At 34.5% G+C, this 21,354-nt stretch overlaps 2 protein-coding genes across 2 annotated transcripts; both read right to left on the reverse strand.

Moving 5' to 3' along the window:
• Positions 1-905: 905 nt before the first annotated feature.
• LOC136808548 (uncharacterized) lies at positions 906-7,741 on the reverse strand. The gene is made up of 5 exons (XM_067065075.1): positions 7,662-7,741; positions 7,342-7,463; positions 6,154-6,294; positions 3,341-3,523; positions 906-1,270 (listed from the first exon to the last, which is right to left on the reverse strand). The coding sequence occupies exons 2-5, from the start codon at positions 7,436-7,438 to the stop codon at positions 1,020-1,022; spliced, it is 672 nt and encodes a 223-aa protein (XP_066921176.1). The 5' UTR covers positions 7,439-7,463; positions 7,662-7,741; the 3' UTR covers positions 906-1,019.
• A 983-nt stretch (positions 7,742-8,724) lies between these two features.
• On the reverse strand, positions 8,725-18,930 carry LOC136808549 (vacuole membrane protein 1-like). The gene is made up of 14 exons (XM_067065076.1): positions 18,800-18,930; positions 18,142-18,182; positions 17,950-17,978; positions 17,532-17,697; positions 17,121-17,322; positions 16,602-16,681; positions 16,156-16,249; positions 15,669-15,720; positions 15,445-15,521; positions 12,099-12,179; positions 11,620-11,736; positions 11,406-11,467; positions 10,789-10,891; positions 8,725-10,310 (listed from the first exon to the last, which is right to left on the reverse strand). The coding sequence occupies exons 1-14, from the start codon at positions 18,896-18,898 to the stop codon at positions 10,134-10,136; spliced, it is 1,380 nt and encodes a 459-aa protein (XP_066921177.1). The 5' UTR covers positions 18,899-18,930; the 3' UTR covers positions 8,725-10,133.
• Between the last annotated feature and the right edge of the window lie 2,424 nt (positions 18,931-21,354).

Here is a 21,354-nt window from a genome sequence, read left to right on the forward strand (position 1 = left end):
TCTTCTTTTCGATATGCTCCCTTATTCAATGGAATTTAAAGTCTCCGTCAACAAGAAACTCTCCCCTTATAAATCCAACCCCCCCCCCTTGAAGATCGAATTAGAGAGCGTCAACTGTATAATAGAAACGAAGAGGAATATCCTGAAATAAAGTTCTTTAAAAGTTGTGTTTAAAACATAACGAGTTTAAGATATTTTACGAAATAAAAATCATTACGTTTTTACAAATTTAGATTTAAAAAATAATATCTTATTTTTCATATTTAAAATTCTATAATAATACCATAAAAACCCTTCACCATGGGTGGTTAAGAAGGACGAGACGTTTGTCTGAGTCCTCTGACAAGAAAAAAAACTATTTGAAGTGAAGCGATATCTTATCTTTGGCGAGAATTAATTTTTGTAAATACACCCCCTTCTTAGAGACCCACTTGGACCCCTTCCCTCTAAATTTGACCACAATATCGTCCCCGGTGGAAACTATTCTCCAATTTTTTTCCCCGCGAAAAATAATCAAATAAACCAATCCTCACTGCAAAAAAAATGTGGGAATATCAATCCCCATTGTGTTTCAGTCCGTCATTTTTACCACCACTGGCTAAAAGAAATCCTGCGGGTCTGTAAGAAGGGGGTGTGTAAATTGGCTCTTTAAATCGTTAATCGTTTTAGACGAAAATTATATGGGTTTTGGTGAAAAATTCGAACAGATTTATTTCTTGCTAGGGCTTGATATTCCAAGAATTAACCCGAAAATGTTAAATTGATTAAAACGAATAAAATAAAAGGGGGGAAAGTTGATTCGCCAGTTTTTACTTGCATTTCGTATAAGTAGATCCTAGTATCCGAATATCTTTATAATCCAAACAACAAATAAAGGAGAAACTCCGAGGAAAAACTCGAATAAATACTTTTTGTTGTTTTTTCCTCAATTCAGTCAAATTACATTTACTGCCAGAGGTCGAGTTAGGGAACTTAACTTTATTTATTGAGTACCAACGCCAAGAGAGTAAATGATAACTTTATCCGTCAAAGTTTGTCTCACTGTTTGATTCATTAAATGAATACAGTGAATTGACACTCAAAGTGAATCCGCCATCTGATTGGATAGTATTATTCCCATGACAGCAGGGACATAGCAACGGTGATGAGGTAAGTGACGACATGTCGCCTCTTCCTCCGTCACCGCCGTTCATGTGACGGAAATTTTCGTGAAGTGACGTCAGTGGTGAATGCGTAGATATGTTACCGTTGCATGAACCATTCTCAAAGCCTGAAAAGATAAAAAAAATAATGCAATAATATTGATACGAATGAGCTGGGGGTCACTTGTGATTGTTAGTACATCCGTCAAAACGAGTTCTCGTTTCAAAAGTATTACGCCCTTATCGTTTTATCAATGCTTTTCTAAAAGAAGCATTTTAAAACTGGTTTGACAAATTTATGATTTTAATTTTTGATTTTTCATTTTCTACATTTGCGATTTCATACTATAATAATCTTCCGAAAATTCTGCATCAAATCATATAAAATTATTATAATTCCAAATATTTATTATTTCAGGAGCTATAAAGATTTATTAGGGTGACGAAAATTAACTATGAGATGCGTCTGTCACTTTAATCTTATTCGTGAATATTTAAATCCTTAAGTCTCAATCAATCTGATTAAAAAGTTCCAATCGTAGTAAATGGGTCAATGAGACTTAGTTCAATTTGGAACACCAATTAAAAATTTGAGAAACTACAATCAGTGCAGTAATATGTTGGCAGTAGGCCTTGAAAAACTACTTTCAGAACTTCGATTTTACTCCCCCTCAACCCCCAATGTCAATGGCTGCAGACACCCAAACAGCAAATCCAACCATTGAAGTTAGAGAATTGGGGATTTCACAAAAAAACTAAAAAATGCTATTATATCACTATTTTGGCACTAATTTTAGCATTTTACCTTGGATGAAAAGTTCTTATCGGACAGGGTGACAGGGTCTCACGAATTAACTTATTTCAATTTGAAACGCCACTTAAAATTTTGAGAAAGTACAATCAGTGCAGTAATATGTTGGCAGTAGGCCTTGAAAAACAACTTTCAGAGCTTCGATTTCACTGTCCCTCGAACCCCAATTTCAATGGCTGCAGACACCCAAACAGCAAATCCAACCATTGAAGTTAGAGAACTGGGGATTTCACAAAAAACCAAAAAAATGCTATTATATCACTATTTTGGCACTAATTTTAGCATTGTACCTTGGATGAAAAGTTCTTATCGGACAGGGTGACAGGGTGACAGGGTCTCACGAATTAACTTAGTTCAATTTGAAACACCAATTAAAAATTTGAGAAACTACAATCAGTGCAGTAATATCTTGGCAGTAGGCCTTGAAAAACAACTTTCAGAGCTTCGATTTCACTGTCCCTCAAACCCCAATTTCAATGGCTGCAGACACCCAAACAGCAAATCCAACCATTGAAGTTAGACTAGGTCAGCGTGTTTCAAACACAATGTTGGCGATCGCTTATTTCCGACAAAATCATCGGAGAAAGAACCTTCTGTAGTGTTCACTAAAGAAAAGAATTTTCACTTTGTCCATTTTTTCGTTTAGCTGTAGAAGGGCAAGATTGATGGCTTATTACTTTACACCCTGCGATGCAGATCTGTCTCTGATAAAATAGAGCAAGTATAGAGCAGGTAGACGAAATTATAAAGTCGAGTAAAATGGTCGAGTGAACCTTACCTCTTTAAAAACTACTTTATTGTTGCTTTGTTTTATAGGCCGTGTAATTTCAATTTACTATCAAAATCGTTGTAGTAGAAAACAAAATGTTTACGCATGCGTTTTAAAACAGCTGTGAAATTATTGTCTCGCTTAAAGTAAATCAATTTAACAGCTCTAAGCATAATGTGGCATAATGAACATGGATAAATGAGACGAACAACTTTTGCCATTATTAGTCAGTACATAACACATGATCAAAGCAAAAGTAAAGCGTAGACCCTAGAGAAAAAAGTTACACTTTGAGGAAGGGGATGGGATATAGCCTGAAAAAATTTTAAAATCTCTCCTATTCAGACAAAATGTAAGGAAACTAATGAGTTTATAAAGGTAAGCGAGTCAAACATTTACGAGATTTGACTTGTATATCTACACTGTTAAAATCGCCCTCAGGCGATCGAAAACCGGGGATTTCACAAAAAAGCTAAAAATCGGTATTATATATCACTATTTTGGCACTAATTTTAGCATTGTACCTTGGATGAAAAGTTCTTATCGGACAGGGTGACAGGGTGTCACAAATTAACTTATTTCAAACGTGAATTGAAAAACGAGAAACTGGCATTGTACCTTGAATGATTTTATGTGTTTTGAAGCTTGCTTCTTGTTTAAAAATTTCCGATCCATCATATTGGTCGACCACCAGACGATGTTGGTTGCAACGGAGATAGAAACCAGCCTTCACTGTCGATTCGAACGCCGTATAACCGTCATACCATAAATTGACCAATGGATAGAAGGAACTTTGTCGCTCTATGAAAAAATTGTCAACTTTGTTTAATTTGAAACTTTACTTTTCGAATCCTTGGTCCCTTGAAGATCGAATTAGAGAGAGTCAGCTGTACAGAAAGTGATACCTGATTTAGAAAAATGAGGTCAAAAAAATATTCAAACCCTTAGTAGAGGCCCCCCAGCGGCACCCCTGATCACGCCATCACGCAAAAAAAATTTCTCCATCACGCATCACGGAAATCGCTAAAATCTGTTATCACGCAAAAAATAGCGAAAAATAGCCCAAATCACGCATCACGCCTCAAATTTTTGCCCTATCACGCATCACGCCAAAATCTTGATCACGCCATCACGCCAAAAAAATCTCTAATCACGCCATCACGCAAGAAAAAAGTCCCAATCACGCCATCACGCAAAACTACTGGGGGCCTCTTAGTAGCACTTTGAAAGCGCTCGTTAGAAATTTGCAAATTCACAAACTTGAGTTCCGTACTAGACAGGCTAGTTCCGCACACACCAATATTTTGCTTTGGTGTTAAAACGCTTAATAATTTAGAATATAAACCTTTGCGTGCCAATATTCATCGCTCTTTTCACTATTTTGGTCTCATTTCCACAAAAGTTTCGTACTAGTGAATAGTTGAAGCAAAAATTCGTAATAAACATTTTTATGTTTTTCCTTGCTCCTGTTTCTAAAATTTGATTCTTTTTGAACACGTTTTCACCTTATTACAAACGTTCGAAGGTTTTAACAGGTAATTTTCTTGTGAAAGAGTAGAATAGAGTCTACCTCTGATTCAACATTGTGTTTTGATAATGATTGATAGCGTTGAGTCTTTCGAAAAGCCTTAAGTCGACCCCAGGCTAGGTAGAGAAAGAGGAATTTACGAAAAATTCTACCTTCAAAATAATTGTCGTACGTTAATTTGTGAGAGAATAATGTGGTTATTTAGGGGTCATTTCGAGGTGTGTAAATGGAGACTAATGTTTTAAAGGGGATCTTAATTAAGGGATGTTGCCAACACAACGAAAAAACAAAAAAAAATGCCAAAAAAAAGAGATCATTCGAAAATAATGTGATAATAGCACGTCATTTATTAACCGTTAAAAAAAACTCTTAAGTGGCGAAGAAAGAATTTCGATTGCAACATAGGGGCAATATAATTCAAATATTAACATGATTTTCAGATTCAGAAATAGTTGGCCTAACAGAAAATGTATAACAATGCCATAGTTTTGTTGGCTGTATCAGGCACAAATCTATATTTTGTACATGACAAAAAAATTCAAAAAATTTACTATGGTCAGAGCACTTAAGTGGACCCCGGGCTAGAAGGAGGAATTCGTGAAATAAATGGTCACTTGTTAAAATAGTCATAAATTGGGAGAGAATAATGTGGTGATTTTAGAAGTCATTTCAAGATGTGTAAATGGAAACTAACGCTTTATAGGGGGTCTTAATTAAGGGATGTTGCCAACACAACGACAAAACAACACAAAATGCCAAAAAAGTGATTATGCGAAACAGTCAGTTCAATGCAAAATCTCGTATTACCATATTTGGAAGAAACCATTGTGTAATGTTATATAAATGTACTACATCACATATAATGCGCATGCGTAAACTTAAACCACAAGCGATTATTACACGCAATGATATAGGTCAAAATGAAGACGAAGGGGTGGACACTCTTAACGGTCGGGGATGTGGAGGTTCCTTATAAGAAACATTTTTTATAGGAATATCGATGTTTTATAAGAATAACTGCTTATAAATATCGATGTTTTATAAGAAACATTTTTTATAAGAATATCGATCATCCCAGTTAGGGTTAGGGTTGGAGACCCAAACAATAGCATAATTATACTAATTATGCTATTAATTATGCTATTAATGATGTAATCTTTACTATACGAGATTTTTCATTGACCGCCCTCGAAAATAATGTGATAATAACACGTCATTATTAACCGTTAAAAAATTGATAGGGGCAATATAATTCAAATGAGCACAAAACTATTAGTTAAAAAAAATTGGTTTTAGAGGTCATCCACAGATTACATAAATACTCTATTCTACAGGGTGTCCCAATAAAAAAGTATCGGGTTCGAACATGATTCTGAGTAGAAGGTTGTTGCGTGTGTATGTGTAACAAAATGGAATAAAAATATATGATTAAGAAGAATTATAAACTGTAAAAAATACGAAAAAACGCTCTGTAACAAAATGAGTAAGCAAGCGCAATTAATCCTGTAAAAAATGCGAAAAAACGCATCTGTACGCAAACGAAAAAAAGATCCAAAGAATTTCCGGCCATTACTTTAACCGTGATTTCAAAAGATTCAAAGTTTTATATACAGTCAAGTTTCTCTACTTTGAGCCTCTATTATTCGATTCTTTCTGTTGATTTGAACTAAAATATTGGTCCACTCAGCTGAAGAGTGGTATAAATTACTCTCTGTAATCCGAATAGAATCTTTCTATAATTGAGAATTAAATTTTTAGTCACTTGAAGATCGTATAGAGAGAATCAAAATATCAAAATGATATACCCGGCAATCGAAGATATTTTAGATGTCTCCTTTTCCCGGACTTATAGAAAGATTCTATTCGGATTACAGAGAGTAATTTAGAAGAAAGAATGTCTCACCAAAATTCATAGTCCTTCGTTTCGGTTCGATGTGACACAATCTGTTTTTACAAGTGATGTACCATCCATTGCGCTTGATATATTGGAACGATACTGCGTCCGTCAACTCGCGATTAAGACTGGGTACTGCTTTGAATTTATCTGTCAACAAAAACGAAAAATCAAGAAATAAGCTAAATCTCACTCCATGAAGAATAATTCTAAACGTGTACCCACACGTTTTATTTGATAACAACATCCAAAATTTTTAGAGCCTACGGATTTTCTTAACTTTTTGAATTTTAAGGCTAAAAATGTTCTTAAGATGTCCTTATTTTCGTCATTTTGTGAGTATTTTGTTCATTCCTAAGGAAATAGGTGTTTTAGGGTCCGCAAAGCCTTAAGCTGTTGTTAACTTGTTTTAATATTATAGCCAACGAAGAAGTCGGTCACGAAGAAGTTCTTAATACACCGATTGTACACCCTTGCACACCGATAAATAGTGACAGGGCGTTTTGAACAAGCTGTTTAAAATTGAGCTCATAATAGTCTAATACTAGCAGCCCTTACTGGGTATTGTTAGCCTCGAACCTATTAAACTTTACGATAATTATAACACCAAAGGAACTTTCCGTTGAACCGTCGTGTGAACCATCTATGGGTCGTGACGCTCCTGTTTAACTTCATTTTAATTTATCCATTTCTTCGTTTGAAATGTTGAAATACAAAAGACGCTGACAATGAGGTTTTAAGTAAATTCAATACACAATTTTAATAACATCTATAAATCGATGATACAATTCAATTTATAACATATTTTATTTGAAGCCGACACACTGAATGTAAATTTTACAGTTTCTGTACATGGATACGATGTAGTGCACCAATGCTTAATTTTCTTTAAAAACTACTTAAACTTCTAGTCTAGTCTAGGCCTTTGTTTGAGACTCTGGGTATCCAGTCTAAACTAATACTCCGTAAATATGAGCAATGCACGTTTTTTATAAGAACAAACTATCTAAGAACATAAGGCTTCGTTGGCAAAAATGTTAAGAACAAGTTAAGAACATTTTAAGGCTTTGCGAACTCAAAAACATCCCAAAATGGTGAAAATAAGAACATGTTAAGAACATTTTTAGGCTTAAAACTGAAAAAGCTAAGAACATCCGAAATTTAGGATATTCTTATGAAAAGACGTGTAGTCGTTACCTGTAGGTAAAGGGGTGAGTTTAGTATCATGTTGAATGTCATAATCATCACCAATATCTGTCCGATGGTTTGCAAAATGTCCTGTCCATAAAAACATCCCGTGTCCGAATTTCGAATGATTTCTGAAAAATAATTGTGGATAATGTAGATAAAATGTGCTTCCAAAACGCTTACCGCAATGAAAGAGTACTGGGTAAATGAAATAAATACAAAGCCCCTTGATTGAGAGGGGAGACAAGCATCGGAATTTGAAGAAATACAGATTGATCACATTTGTCAAATGAGACGAGATAACGACAAAAAATATTATACTTACTTACTTGCTTGACAGAACCAATAGTTTGCTTTTTGTCAGATGAGCTCCAACAAGCGCCACACCAAGGAACTCTAAAACAGAAGAATAAAGGTGAAGGGAGAGGGAGACATAACTTTAGTCCTCAACTAAGTTTCCCAAAGAGTTCATAATCAAAGACAGAAAAAAACAGAGAAAAATAACTAAGTATGAAGCTGTGAACATCATTTTAGATAGGGGAAAGAAGTATGTATATAGGGGGAAAGTATAAATTATTCAAACACAAATTTGCCAATTCATAAATTATTGAAATATCTTTCGTATTGTGTATTGTATCTCTCGTATCTTTTCTTATTCTTCCATCTTTGTTCCCTTTTTGTTTTCATTCTCGCTGAAAAATAAATGGTCAATTTAGAATTTTAGGTGCTTTAAAAATGGCTAATCTTTTAGTAGAGTAATGGAAGCTGATACTTACCCTATCTCGATGAAACGGTGGGTGTAAAAATGTTTTCACATGCACTTTTTCATTTACTTTTTTGCACTTTGAGCCTTATACTAATCTGATCATGGTCTTCTCTTAGCTTTATACTTTATTATTGTAGATTTTTAATACTTAGGAAATTCAGAATTTTGGCGATGTTTTTGAGTCTAATTATTGTAAGAAGAGCCGCATGGACAAGGGAAGTCTTTCGGGAAAAAACCTCCTCTTAAAGAATATTCAACTTTTTGACCAAATGATATTGGATCATGGCAAATAAAAGATGGAGCTGTAAATCGATTTGAAAAACCGCAGGTTTCGTAAACACTGCGAGGCGAGCTCATAACAAAGTCGAATCTCTTCACTGTAAATTGAACCCCCATAAATTGAATTCATCGCGGTTGGCTCGATCTTTTGCCGCGTTTTTTGCCTCGTTTTATCCCTATAACATCATATTACCATTTTTATGAAGGAAAAAATTAATTGCCAATTAATCAAGATTTTCCTTGAAAGTGGAGAAAAATTACAAAGTGACCTCCGAAGTAGACTTTATCAATCGCTTGAATTCGAATCAAAGAAACGGTCCTAGAAAGAAAAATATTAAAATAAGGAGTTTAAATTTCGGGAGGGGGATTCTCTTGTTTACAAATTAACTTGTGAATTTGCAAACAAAGATAGCATTACGAACTCAATTTTTCAGTATTCTAAAATTTGAAAAAATCCAATAATTATTATTAACTTGTTCCTAATATTCTACATGATGAAAAACAAGAGAAAAAATATATGAATATAATTATAACGCAATCCGAATCGAATAACAAAATTTTGATGGGAATTGCAAATTGGCAAATGCTGGAAAAATAAATGATCTTGGAGAATCCGCCAGGTTTTCTTCAGCCAAAACGTCTCACTAATTAAGGTAAAACGATTCAAACTTGAGATCGAAAGTCTAGCAAGTGGAAGGTCAAGGAAGGATACAAAAGACGCCTTTTCACTTCCTTGTCAGGTTCCAATACTTGTAATAAAAAATATCATGACCTTTAGAAAATTCAACCGAAACTCAAACGTTCAAAATGAGATGAAAGGTCATAATCAACAAAGGAATTGAATTTCTCAAAATAAAAATCTTCGCAATATAAATTTTATAAAAACACGCTCAACCCATCACGATTCAAAACAATATAAAATATTATAATGTGTCGGGTATATAAATAATCGTCACCTTTGAACTAGTTACCAACCCATTTTAACTATTCTAGAAATTGTATTTATGATAAACTGGCAGCACCTTTGCTGGAGGTTAAAACTAGGCCATTTAGTAAACGTGGCTTTATTTGAAAATAGAATCCAAGAAAAGTTGGACCGAGATTTCCTATACAAAAGGACCTCCACACAATATTCCAACCTTATAAAGATTGTTACATTTTCACCCGTTTCAAGTCTTAAGTAAAGAAGATCAATGTAGCCTGAAAATAACTGATCGGCTGCAATAGACGTGGCTAGAAAGTCGTAAGTTGCATTATTCCGGTAGTCTTTTGACCTACGATCAGCGCCGAAATAATTGGCACAAAAGGGGAATTCCCTCAAAACTTTAAAACCGCAAGTGATTTTTAAGCCCTTTAAAGTAGAGTTAGAAAGTAGAGTTTAAACTCTGAGTTTTAACATTAGACTTAATACTTAAGACCTTTGGATCTCAGGGTCTAGAAGCTCAAATATGTTCCAATATGGCAGAGAACATAGCTTGGAAGCCACTTTAACCCCTCCTCAATCGAAAAATCCCCTGAAACAAAGTGGAAGTACTGAAATTACAATTTTTGCCCGAGAAATTTTGAAAAACGTTAATATACCCCAAATTGCCAATATAATTCGGCGCTGATTGTAGGTCCGGAGGTTCCAGGTTCTAGTAATTGCAGCGGGCATATCATAGATAGCTACAACTATCGCTTAAAAGTGTGGTCACTCTATAAGCCACATTATAATGACTAGATAACAAGTCATAAAATACTATCCTTCAACACAAATCTAATCAGCTTTGTCAGCTTTTGGTGGAACAACACCGACACCATTATTTAATTGTCTTTTAGTTTCATCGACTTTCTTAGCGTAGGATTGTGCTAGCGAGTTCACGATAGAGATGATGAAATATACAACCATGATGGTGACAAACTTCTCGAAGATAAACCCAAGGATATTACCGTCCTAAAAAATGGAATAAAAATTATCATACTATAAGTCCATCCGTCCACTTTCATCTGGATAATAATTTTCTACAAACGCTTTATTTTCATTGTTTTTTGAAAATGAAAAGAAAAGGTTTTTTAATCAAAACCAACGGACCAAAACTAGTATTAGAACCAGGGTCATCTTTGTGGAGGGAAATTTGGCCGAAATTTCACGAGCAAAAATGTAATTGCATTTCACCTGGATGGAAGTATAAGCTAAGGGTCTCAGCAAGAAACTCATGACTTCTATTTGGTTGAGTTGCAGGAGGCTTTCAGGCCTATTTTCGCAACTACAGACGCTTTCAATGAGCACCCCGTCAGGTTAGCACCTTGGACTGACTACCCAACTCCCCTCACATGGCATAGGTTGACCCGGACGAAGTTTCATTCACCTTTTAAAATAAACTAAATAAACTAAATCTCTAAAACAATAAAACAAGTCAGAAATATTATACCTCGCCGGCTTTTCCTGAAGAAGCTCCATGTAATTTACTTTTTTGAGCTCGGACAGCTCTTTCTAACGGATATTGAATATATGAACCAACATAAGGCACACCACTGTAGTGAAAAAGAAATTTAAACATTTTAATCCCCACTGACCAAGTTTAAAAGCATATTTTGTTGATATACTATCAACACAAGCTTAGACCAACAATCAAGGTCATAATATTTGAGAAAAATTCCCACGAAATCTTAACCAGAAACGATCTAAAAAGCGCTCTAACTAAGGTTGGAAAGGTAGAGTTAAGACGTTAGGCTTAAGACTTAGGACCTTAGGATCTGACGATCCAAATAAAGTTCAAGAAAGGTCCAATAAGGCTCACAATATAGTCTGGAAGAATATAAACCCCTGAAATATTCGATTACATTTAACAAATAGCGACTTTCTCGCCCGAACTCTAAACGTCTAAAAACGAGGAAATATATTTTGACCCGGATTGAAGAAGGAAGAAAACCCTGACTTGATTAACTAATAGTTTTCGATTTCTTAGTATCCAAAAGAAAAGGTAAGCTTCGGGTTGCTAAACAAAAAGTAAAAGATTCAAACCTATGCAAACAAACCATTCCCTACCTTAAAAATTCGAGTAGTTGTTCGACGTATCTTTTACTGAAGCACAATATAACAAATGTTTGCTGATAAGAAAATGAGAAAAAATTCGTTAGAAAATTAGAATTTTCAAAATCACGTCCGGCAAGATGGCTAATAAAACTTGCAATTAATTTAAAAAATAGAAAGTAAGTTCAATGAAACAATGTATGGAGCTATCAACCATAAAAAAAGTTACTTGGATATGCATTTTGATGATGGATTTTCCGATTAAGGTTGCTCCAAAGAAAGTCCAAAATGGGACCAAGCAATGTCCACATGTTATGCCAGCCAAGTCGAAAAGAGGGTTCGGTATCTGGAAAGGCAACGGAAACCATGAGATAAGATTAAATTCATATTCGCTTGAAATTTCAGAAATTGATAATCGAATTTCTTTCACCTATTTTGTTAATATTGCTAAGTGAGCATATAGTCATCAGTTTTCAATTGAACACATGTATTTATGATATGCACCACTGCAATGTCTTCTGACATTACGTCGCAGAACCAATAGCTCATTGGTTGGAAGTGACGTAAAAGCAGTCAATACGTCACTTTCAACCAATCAGCTATTGGGTGGAACGGAAGACATTGCAATGGTGTACATCATGAATATGACCATGGTTTGATGGAAGATTTTGCGCTCCCCCACACAAAAAAAAATAACAGTATTCTTACAGAAGCAAAAGCCAGGATTCCAAAGAATCCAACTCGTTCGACAATTTGTGGCACAGCTTTTTTCAGCCTCGTGAAAAGTCCCTAGAGAAGAAAAATAAATCAAGAAATCAATAGAAAGTTAGTTTGTTTGGGGACTGCATTGGTTTAAAATATATGATAAAATAGTATAATCGTCAGCCGTGCAAAATTACTCGAATCTGATTGGTTTAGAGGAGTGCGATTAATCGTTAATTGCACTATTACCACTTTTTGCACTCTTCGGCGGGGGGACACTTTTGTCCCCTTATTCTTTTCTCTCTCAAGTCCTGTGTCAGAGACTTTTTTTTACTATATAATAAAAAACAAAGACATTTTTTTCTTCAATATAAAAAAGAACAAAGAAATTTTACGTTACAATAGCTTCTTTTAATTGAAAACAAAGAAAAATTACACTGCAATGTTTTCTTTTTACACAAAAGAAAAAAAGGAGGTTTTCGAATGTTTACGAAAATATAAAGTTAGAAAAAGATTCTTTTTCAAAACTATGATTTACTAATGATTATTTACTGACGATTACCTCGGAATCGTATGTTTTGTCGTGCAATTAACGATTAATCACTCGTAACAAATGAGAAAATACCGTAATTTGCACTCGTCCTTCGGACTCGTGCAAATTACTATTTTCTCCTTTGTTACTCGTGATTAATCGTTAATTGCACTCCAAACCATACGATTACTAGTACTAATACCATAAGCCGATAGTGACTTTTATCATGTGTGTGATGACATTAACACAGAATTACTGTAATTAGAATATTTTAATTACTTTGCAGAACAGTGATTCAGCAGTACTGCAAGATTTTTAAAAAGTCATTCAAAACCCAATGATAGGGTAGGGCGTCAACAGCCATTTTTGGGGCAAAGTCAAAAAATTCAAGATGCAGTGTTTTTTTATGAAAATTTAACCTATTATGAGGCATTTTGCGCAATTTTTAAGGTCAGAAGTCCAATATTGGCCGAATCCCCCTGGGGGTACTGATTCGCACTACAGGCAAAAATTGGAAAAAATGGCATTTTCTGGCCTTTTCAGGCCTGTAAATTTGTCAAAACTATTTCAAATCTTATTTTTTTCATTTGCTGTACTAAATTATATGAAGAAACAACAAAATAATCTTATTGGGTTGAAAATTGTGCCCATTGGAACCCTAAACGAGCCGTTTTAAGCCAATTTTGGGTAGCAAAATGCTTTTTAAGGCCAATTTTGCAAGTTCATAAACTTTAAGCTGATTAATTCACATGTCTGAAATTTTCAGAGATGGAAGTCTTCAATAAAGTCTTTAAGCAAAATGAATTTCAAGTTTTTCACTTTTTTCAAAAATTCATAATGGCGTTTTCAAAAATCGCTTTTTAGCAAAAAAAAATTATATTTGTCAAAAAATAGCATTTTTTAAGGCAAGCTTCTACAAACTGAGTTTAAATGCTGACTGAAATTTTTTTTGCAGTGATAGTTTTCTGGAGATACTCCAGGAAAATCAAAATCATTAGGGTCTGGGATGCGTCTATGTCCGCCATTTTGGAAATAAAATCCCTGCTAAGAGCCATTTTTCAGGCAAAAACACAAATTTGGACTGAAAAAATCTCTAAAATGACAATAGACATGGACCCGAATTTTCTTGCTGTGATAGTATTCTGGAAAAACTGCAGGAAAATCACAGTCATCTGGGTTTTGGATTTTGGTATATCCTCCATTTTGGAATTGAAATTCCTGCTAAAACGCAATATTTTAAGCTAAAATCCCATTTTTGACTTGAAAAATCTTAAAAATGGCAATAGACATGAACCTAAAATTTTTTGCAGTGATAGTCTTCTGGAAATACTCCAGGGAAATCAAAATCATTTGGGTTTAGGATTTGGGTATATCCGCCATTGTGGAATTGAAATATGTGCTAAAACTGGCTAAAATGCAACATTTGGAGCAAAAACCCAATTTTTGACTAAAAATCGCTCTAATATGGCAATAGACATGAACCTAAAATATTTTTGCAGTGATAGTCTTCTGGAAATACTCCAGGGGTAAAAACTATTTAGGTATAAGATGCTTCTGGGACCACAATTTTTGAATTGAAGCCAGTTTTAAAATGTATATAATATTTCAAGCCAAAATCCAATCTTTTTTTGACGGAACAAGTCTTGAGTATGTAGGAAATGTGTGTGGGCTGTAAAGAATTGTTGAGTGGAATGGGATTTTTGTTATAATTTGTTTCAACTAGTATTTCTAAATTAAAGGATTATAAATTCATATTCTTTGTTTTAAATGTAATATACAAAATATTTAGTCAATTATGACGTATCGGATGGAAATATGTAGCATTTTAACAGAGATTTCATTTCCATAATGGTGGATGTAGACAAATCCCAGACTCAAATGATTTTGTTTTCCCAGGAGAATTCACAGAATACTAACACTTCAAAGAAATTTGGGTCCATGTCTATTGCCATTTTATAGCAGTTTTTAGTCAAAAATGGGGTTTTCGCTTGAAACGTTGCATTTAAGCAAATTTTAGGACATATTTCAATTCCATAATGGCGAATATACCCTTATCCTAAACCCAAAGGATTTTTGGGTTTTTGCCCGAAAAATGGCGGACATAGACACATCCCAGACCCAAATGATTTTGATTTTCCTGGAGTATCTCCAGAATACTATCACTGTAAAAAAAATTTCAGCCAGCATTTTAAACTCAGTTTGTAGAAGCTTGCATTAAAAAATGCTATTTTTAGATAAATATAATTTTTTTGCTAAAAAGCGATTTTTGAAAACGCCATTATGAATTTTTGAAAAAAGTGAAAAACTTGAAATTCATTTTGCTTAAAGACTTTATTGAAGACTTCCATCTCTGAAAATTTCAGACATGTGAATTAATCAGCTTAAAGTTTATGAACTTGCAAAATTGGCCTTAAAAAGCATTTTGCTACCCAAAATTGGCTTAAAACGGCTCGTTTAGGGTTCCAATGGGCACAATTTTCAACCCAATAAGATTATTTTGTTGTTTCTTCATAAAATTTAGTACAGCAAATGATAAAAATAAGATTTGAAATAGTTTTGACAAATTTACAGGCCTGAAAAGGCCAGAAAATGCCATTTTTTCCAATTTTAGCCTCTAGTGCGAATCAGTACCCCCAGGGGGGTTCGGCCAATTTTGGACTTCTGACCTTAAAAATTGCGCAGAATGCCTTACAATAGGTTAAATTTTCATAACAAAACACTACATCTTGAATTTTCTGACTTTGACATTTGACGCCCCACCCTACCAATGAGATCGGATGATAATGTTTAGAAATTATAGAAGTGTATTTGTAATAATACCTGGTCATCACTGGAGATGAGGTCTTCTAATTCTTCGAGATCTTCGTTGTCCACATCGTCCTCCCCTGATAACCTGGCTGTGGATGAAAAAAAACATGAAATATTATCAATAGAAATCACACTGGATAAGTGTTGATGAAGGCTTACTTTCTTAACAGGGCTATTTAATCGAAAAATACATATTGGATTGCATCAATATGCGAACTAAGATCTCTACAACTTACCTGCTCTTGCCATGAAGTAAGGTGGAAGTTCTCCGATAGCTGTGCCTGCTCCCTGTATAGAAAACGTCAAAGAAAACTTCAGTGTGATCCACCAATAGTAGAGATGAGAGACAAATAAATTAATCAAATGAAACTTTCCTTTAACAATACAGGAAACACTTTGGTGTACTCAACATTCTTCAAGACAATGCGACTCAAAACAATAAACATACAATTCAAAATTAAAGCTGAGCCTAAAATTCCTTAATCCATTCAAAAAGGGTCAATGTGGTAAAAATAAGCTAAAGCCTTAAAATAACTCAATTTTACTCAGAGAATAAGAATAGGATAAGATTAACTTGAGGCTCAGAGTACCTAGAAAAATAAATAAAAAAGCTTATTCTAAACTGAAATTTGTGTTTATATGTAAAAGAGTGTATTCAACATTGTGCAAAGCTTCCTCTTGTCAGCAGATAGGAAATATCATGAAAAAAAACAAATGCCATACCCACATGACAGCTTCTAAGCGAACTTTTGACATGATGGAAAACATATTGATGGGTGTGGAAGAATCATCAGCAACAGAGTCTGGGCACAAGATCCTAAAAGAGATATCAAAACAAAGTTTTAAAACTATCTTAAAAATGTACAGGAAATATTCAATCTTATCTTGGTGGCCCAGGGGAAACTTCTAACGGCTCTAACAACTTTAGGCTGAGCAAGAGTCCCAAAATAGTTGGAATTTTAAATTTGGGAATATAAAAATCATATAGTTAGTTTTCCCAAGTTTTCCACATTTTTCACTAGTTCATTTGGATTTGGTAATCAAATTTCATTAATCCAAATTGCTTCTAGGAGGATTTCAAAAATACAAATAGGATATTAAAGATGTTTTCAATAAAGAATAAACGTTGAAACATTTTGCAGATGTAAAATGTGAGGAGGATAACATACGTTTCAGGATAGGGTGGTTCAGGGAAATTAAGTGATCCACATTCCCATGCTGCTAATGTCACTTTTGCAATGTGTGGGCCCTGAAAGAAATATCGAACATACTGTATGAGTAAAATTCTTATTTGAATACCTTGCACAAATAGAATTAAACTGTGGCAGGTAAAACAGAAAAGATCAGGAAAAAATCCAAGACAATCTGAGACAGACTAGACTAGAGGGAGTACTAACCCTGATTTTCAGGAAAATTTGTCGATTAGTACCTGGTACTAACTAGTTTGTTTTTAATCTTTTTTTTTATTTGTTTTTTATTTATCGTTTGTACGTAATAAAAAATAGTTGCAAGTACTAATCCCTTCTCAAGTTTCAGTTAGAGATTGTGTTATAATAAACCATTCGATATTACTACAGAAGCGGACAGTAAGTTTTATGTTCTCTTTGAAGTGTTTAGCTTTTGGATTCATAGCCAAAATTTTTATGGCCTTTAAAATCCAGAAAAAGTGTAAACAAAAGATTACTTACCAGATACAATAAGAATGTGTGTAGTCCTGTACCAAGCCCAACAGATGATAAGATACCTAAGCCAACCCAATATCCACACCATAACAGATACTTTTCGATTGCACTGACATATGATTGGTGAGGGCCATCCCACGTGTACACTGATAATACCAAAAAACTGATGATAGCCAGAATTGAACATGTCTTCCTATGTTTACTGATGCTAAGAGGATTAAAGTGTAAAAATTGTATTATATACAAGATGTACTTTTTGTTTCATGTTTTTCATAGGTGAAAGGAAGAAAAAAAATCCTATGAAAATAAAAAGAGTCCTGGCACTATTTTACAGAAATTATGTGTAAATATTTTAATCTCTCTAGATTGAACAAATACTAAAAGTGTTGGAATAGTAATTGTGAGCAGAAATGTCACCTTTCTTTTTCTTGTTTTATAAGCTCAAAGAGTTCCAATATGAAATAATGTATCGTGAGCAAAGGTTTTCTCCAAATGACAATTTTCTTTCGCTGTTCTCTATCTTGGTGTCTTTGTTCTTTCAATTCTTCTGAGGACTGGGTATGTTTCACTGTATTTTCATTGTCTGCAAAAAAAAATGTTTTTGAATTAAACTTGATTGGATCCAATACATCTTTCAACGCTAGTGTGTAGTGATACAGGAGGACTAGGTTGATTACCATAATGGGCTATTCCATAGGAAAACATACATACATTGTTACATTGGTTTGGTTTATGTTGAAAAAGGTCAGTTTTGGCCTAAATATTCATAATAGGGTTTTTCTTGACTATGCCATACATTTGCTATAATTTTGAAAATCTTAACAAATATTTTTACCTGTTGACATCATCTCAGAATTCCGATTACTAGAAGAACAAAAATTAAATCAAATAAACAGTATTAATACAATCTTTCAAAGGCCAGTAATATCTTAATAATCCTATTTTCACAAAACAGACAGAAATAGATTAGGCGTGATATTTGTCGGTAAAATCCAATTCAATATATTATAAAAGAAATCATTTTTACCGAACTTCTTCAGTTTTGGCTAGATCAAGAAGCCTTTCAACCTGAAAAAAAAACAAATGGTAAATATTTTTTTTTTCTTGTCCACCAGGAGATAAAAAAAGAACGCCTAGACCTAGAGTTTCAGCCAAGAACCTGCAAGTTCAGAATTAACAATGTTCCTATTCATTTTAACAATAAAATTAACAAAACAAAAAGGAATAATTGTTTACAAAGGAAATTGTTGTCGGTATGAAATTAGTCTTGTTTCCGGAAGTGCAGGTTACGAAAAAACTCACCCAACCGGCCAAAAAATTATTTTTTCACATTTTCAGAATTTTCTTACAGTCTCAATTTGTTTTTTTATCCATCTAAATTGTATAAAAATGTCTGCGATCAAACACACGTGGAATAAATGTTGATATCCGGAAACAAGACTACTCTTTTTTGGCCTAATATACAAAGAAGAATAATTGCCTTGATATACATCATGTCTAAGAAATAATCGAGCGTTCAATGACTAATATAATCATGTCGTAAAACAAACTTTATAGATTTAAAAAAACTTTCCTTAAAAAAACCATTTCACTGAGAAGACATACACCCAACATAAAAATATAAATAGATAAAAAATTATAATAGAATGAAATCATAAAAATGATGAAAAGCCTATATTTTATACCAGGACTGATTTACGGCCATAGATTGATAATTTCCTTTTCTTTAATTCCTCCTGCAGTTGTTTGACTGTCCAATCATTTAATTGACTTTCACTTGACATTTGTTTTTAGTTTTGAAGCTGTAAAAAGTAATTTGTCTAGAATATATCAGGGGCAACCTTATATAAGCTCTACCATAGCTGTCAACTTCGCCTCGCATAAATGCGGGAGAGCTTCAAGTTGGAAAAATTTTCCCCGATAATCCAATTTTTCCGAATAGGAAAATCAGGAAATCGAGGGAATTTCCCCGCGAAGTCCGATTTTATCGGAAATTTCTTTCGGGAAATCGGGGAATATTTCGTCCCAATTTTCCAAATTCATGAAATTTTGCCATGCCACTTTTTCAATATCTGAATTTTTTTTCAGGAAGTCAGCAAATTTTTGGAAATGCGGTAGATGCGGGAGAAAACCCTGAAAATGCGGGAGATTTGGCTGAATTTTTTTCCAGCGGGAGAAAAGATTGGCATGCGGGAGTCTCCCGTCCAATGCGGGAGATTTGACAGCTATGTCTAACATATTTTGTGAATTGACTTTCAAATTTTCACTACAGTAATGAGATTGCTGCATTTGACAACTTTTAACAATGACCCTTTGCACAACAGTACAAGTAGCCATTAAAATGTCACCCTAATCCCTATCCTTTCAATTGTTATAATCTGTAATCCTTAGTGTTACGGTAACCTTTTTCTCCATCAGCACGGCCCACAGTTTGCCTTTGCTTAACTTTTTCTTCTATTTTTCTCAAGACAACTCATTAAAAAGCCTTTCTCTCCGAAACCATGAAAATATTTGTGCAGTAGCTAAAACTGGAACCTTTTTTTCCTTTTCCCATCAAAAACCTCCTGTGCGCGAATTGGACGTTTTTTATAGAAGAATCAAAGCAGCCAGTTAAAAAAGAACCGGCCGAGATAGCTAGCAGTTATCAAGGAGGTAAAAAAAGATTTTTCCGACTCAAAGTGAAACACTTTTTATCAAGAATTTAGAGTCGGTCAGAGGACACGAACCAAACTATCAATTGGGCCTGGCCTAATCAATGCAAGCAACCTTGGTTTACAAAACCCAATGCCTAACACGGCTTGCTTGTTCAACACCCTTCCCTTCCCAGCTGTTCCCAGCCAATAAAGATTTGACAAACTGCCCCAAAAAAGTATTCAGAAAAACACTTAGACACCTTCCTCACAACTGTTCTGGAAGAACCACTACTATTTCACTCAAGCTGACTCCAACCAACGTCAAACCAACAGCCTCAAAGAAGGAAATGTCAATCCAAAAAAGCAGTCCACCAAAGCATCGATCGGACTCAACGTACAACATACAACGAGTTGGATGAGCTGTTCAAGCAGAAGCCAAAAATAGGTACAAAATAGGTTAATCACTCAATAGTTAACTTAGCTCATTTCTCTAAATCTAAACTACAATCGATCAATGATCGATCATTGGTCAGTCGCAGGTCGGTGGTCAAGCCTAACGACACTGGTTTCTGACTGTCAGGATCAACTAGCGTAGCTTAGTCTACCATCTTTATACCTTTTGCATTTTTTTCCTCTTTTCGTTACCGTACGGATGGATTTTAAAATGGGCTCACTTTAAGGGGGGGGGGGGGGGGGGGGGGTAATATGCCTTTTTCGCTTTTACTCTCGTACTCTAGAATTCTAGATTTAGAATCCCTCGCACCCTTACAGTGCAGCAAAAAATCGGAAGTACATCTATTAAAACTTAAAAGTCCACCCTTACAGTACTGATTTTACAGTACATCTTTTGAAAAACATACCTTCTCTCAAGCTCAACGCACATATATAGGATATATACCCCGTGTCGGGGGTAAAAATAACGGACCAAAACTTGAAATAGGGGATTGGTATTCTATGTATTTGAATTCCATTGTTTTCTATCTAGAGAATTCAGTGGGGATGGAAAAATAGCACGGTATTTTGCAGTGGGGTTTTGCGCGTATCTGATTATTTTCAACGGACACAAAAGTTAGAGTATAATTTCCACGGGGACGATACTTTGCTTTGACCAATCTTTCCAGTGGGAAGGGTCTGTGAGAAGGGCGTGTTTTTAGTAAGAGGTGATTGGTTATGAGATTATCTATCTAACCGCAGAAACAGCAGAGAACGCCCAAAGCCAAAAGGTGCTTTTTCCAGAGAATTTCCGCCTGAAGTTGCTGTAGCCAGTAGTAGATTCCCTGGGATTCCTCAAATAGGCTGGAAAGATTTGTAGTGTGAAAGGAATATCTCTGATAGACTCTAAATATTCTACGAATTTATCCGTAAAGTCTAGTTATATTTAGAAAATTCAAATGATGGATTTCGTCCAAATCTCCAGACACTCCCCGACCTTGAAAGCAAGACGTGGTATGCACAGAAAGGAATGATATGTTATGAGGTTAGATTTTCGTATACGGCCGGATGAAATAATAGATTGATATGCATCACAGTTGTAACAACTTTTTAAGCATTTTTATAAGCATTTTTACAAGAATTCGTAGGTAAGCCAGAATCAAAGAAATTTCAAA

The sequence above is a fragment of the Clytia hemisphaerica genome, unplaced genomic scaffold (genome assembly GCF_902728285.1).
Source record: "Clytia hemisphaerica strain Z4C2 unplaced genomic scaffold, Clytia hemisphaerica genome assembly, whole genome shotgun sequence".
Taxonomy (NCBI): domain Eukaryota; kingdom Metazoa; phylum Cnidaria; class Hydrozoa; order Leptothecata; family Clytiidae; genus Clytia; species Clytia hemisphaerica.

Coding starts and splice junctions, on each gene's coding strand:
- LOC136808548 (XM_067065075.1), bottom strand. CDS start 7,438: ATGTTTTTATGGACAGGACATTTTGCAAACCATCGGACAGATATTGGT. Junction 6,295..7,341: donor ACTCACCCCTTTACCTACAG/GTAACGACTACA, acceptor TTTTGTTGACAG/ATAAATTCAAAGCAGTACCC. Junction 1,271..3,340: donor AACACATAAAATCATTCAAG/GTACAATGCCAG, acceptor TTATCTTTTCAG/GCTTTGAGAATGGTTCATGC.
- LOC136808549 (XM_067065076.1), bottom strand. CDS start 18,898: ATGTCAAGTGAAAGTCAATTAAATGATTGGACAGTCAAACAACTGCAG. Junction 17,979..18,141: donor GCCAAAACTGAAGAAGTTCG/GTAAAAATGATT, acceptor TTGTTCTTCTAG/TAATCGGAATTCTGAGATGA. Junction 15,522..15,668: donor TTACTTCATGGCAAGAGCAG/GTAAGTTGTAGA, acceptor TTTCATCCACAG/CCAGGTTATCAGGGGAGGAC.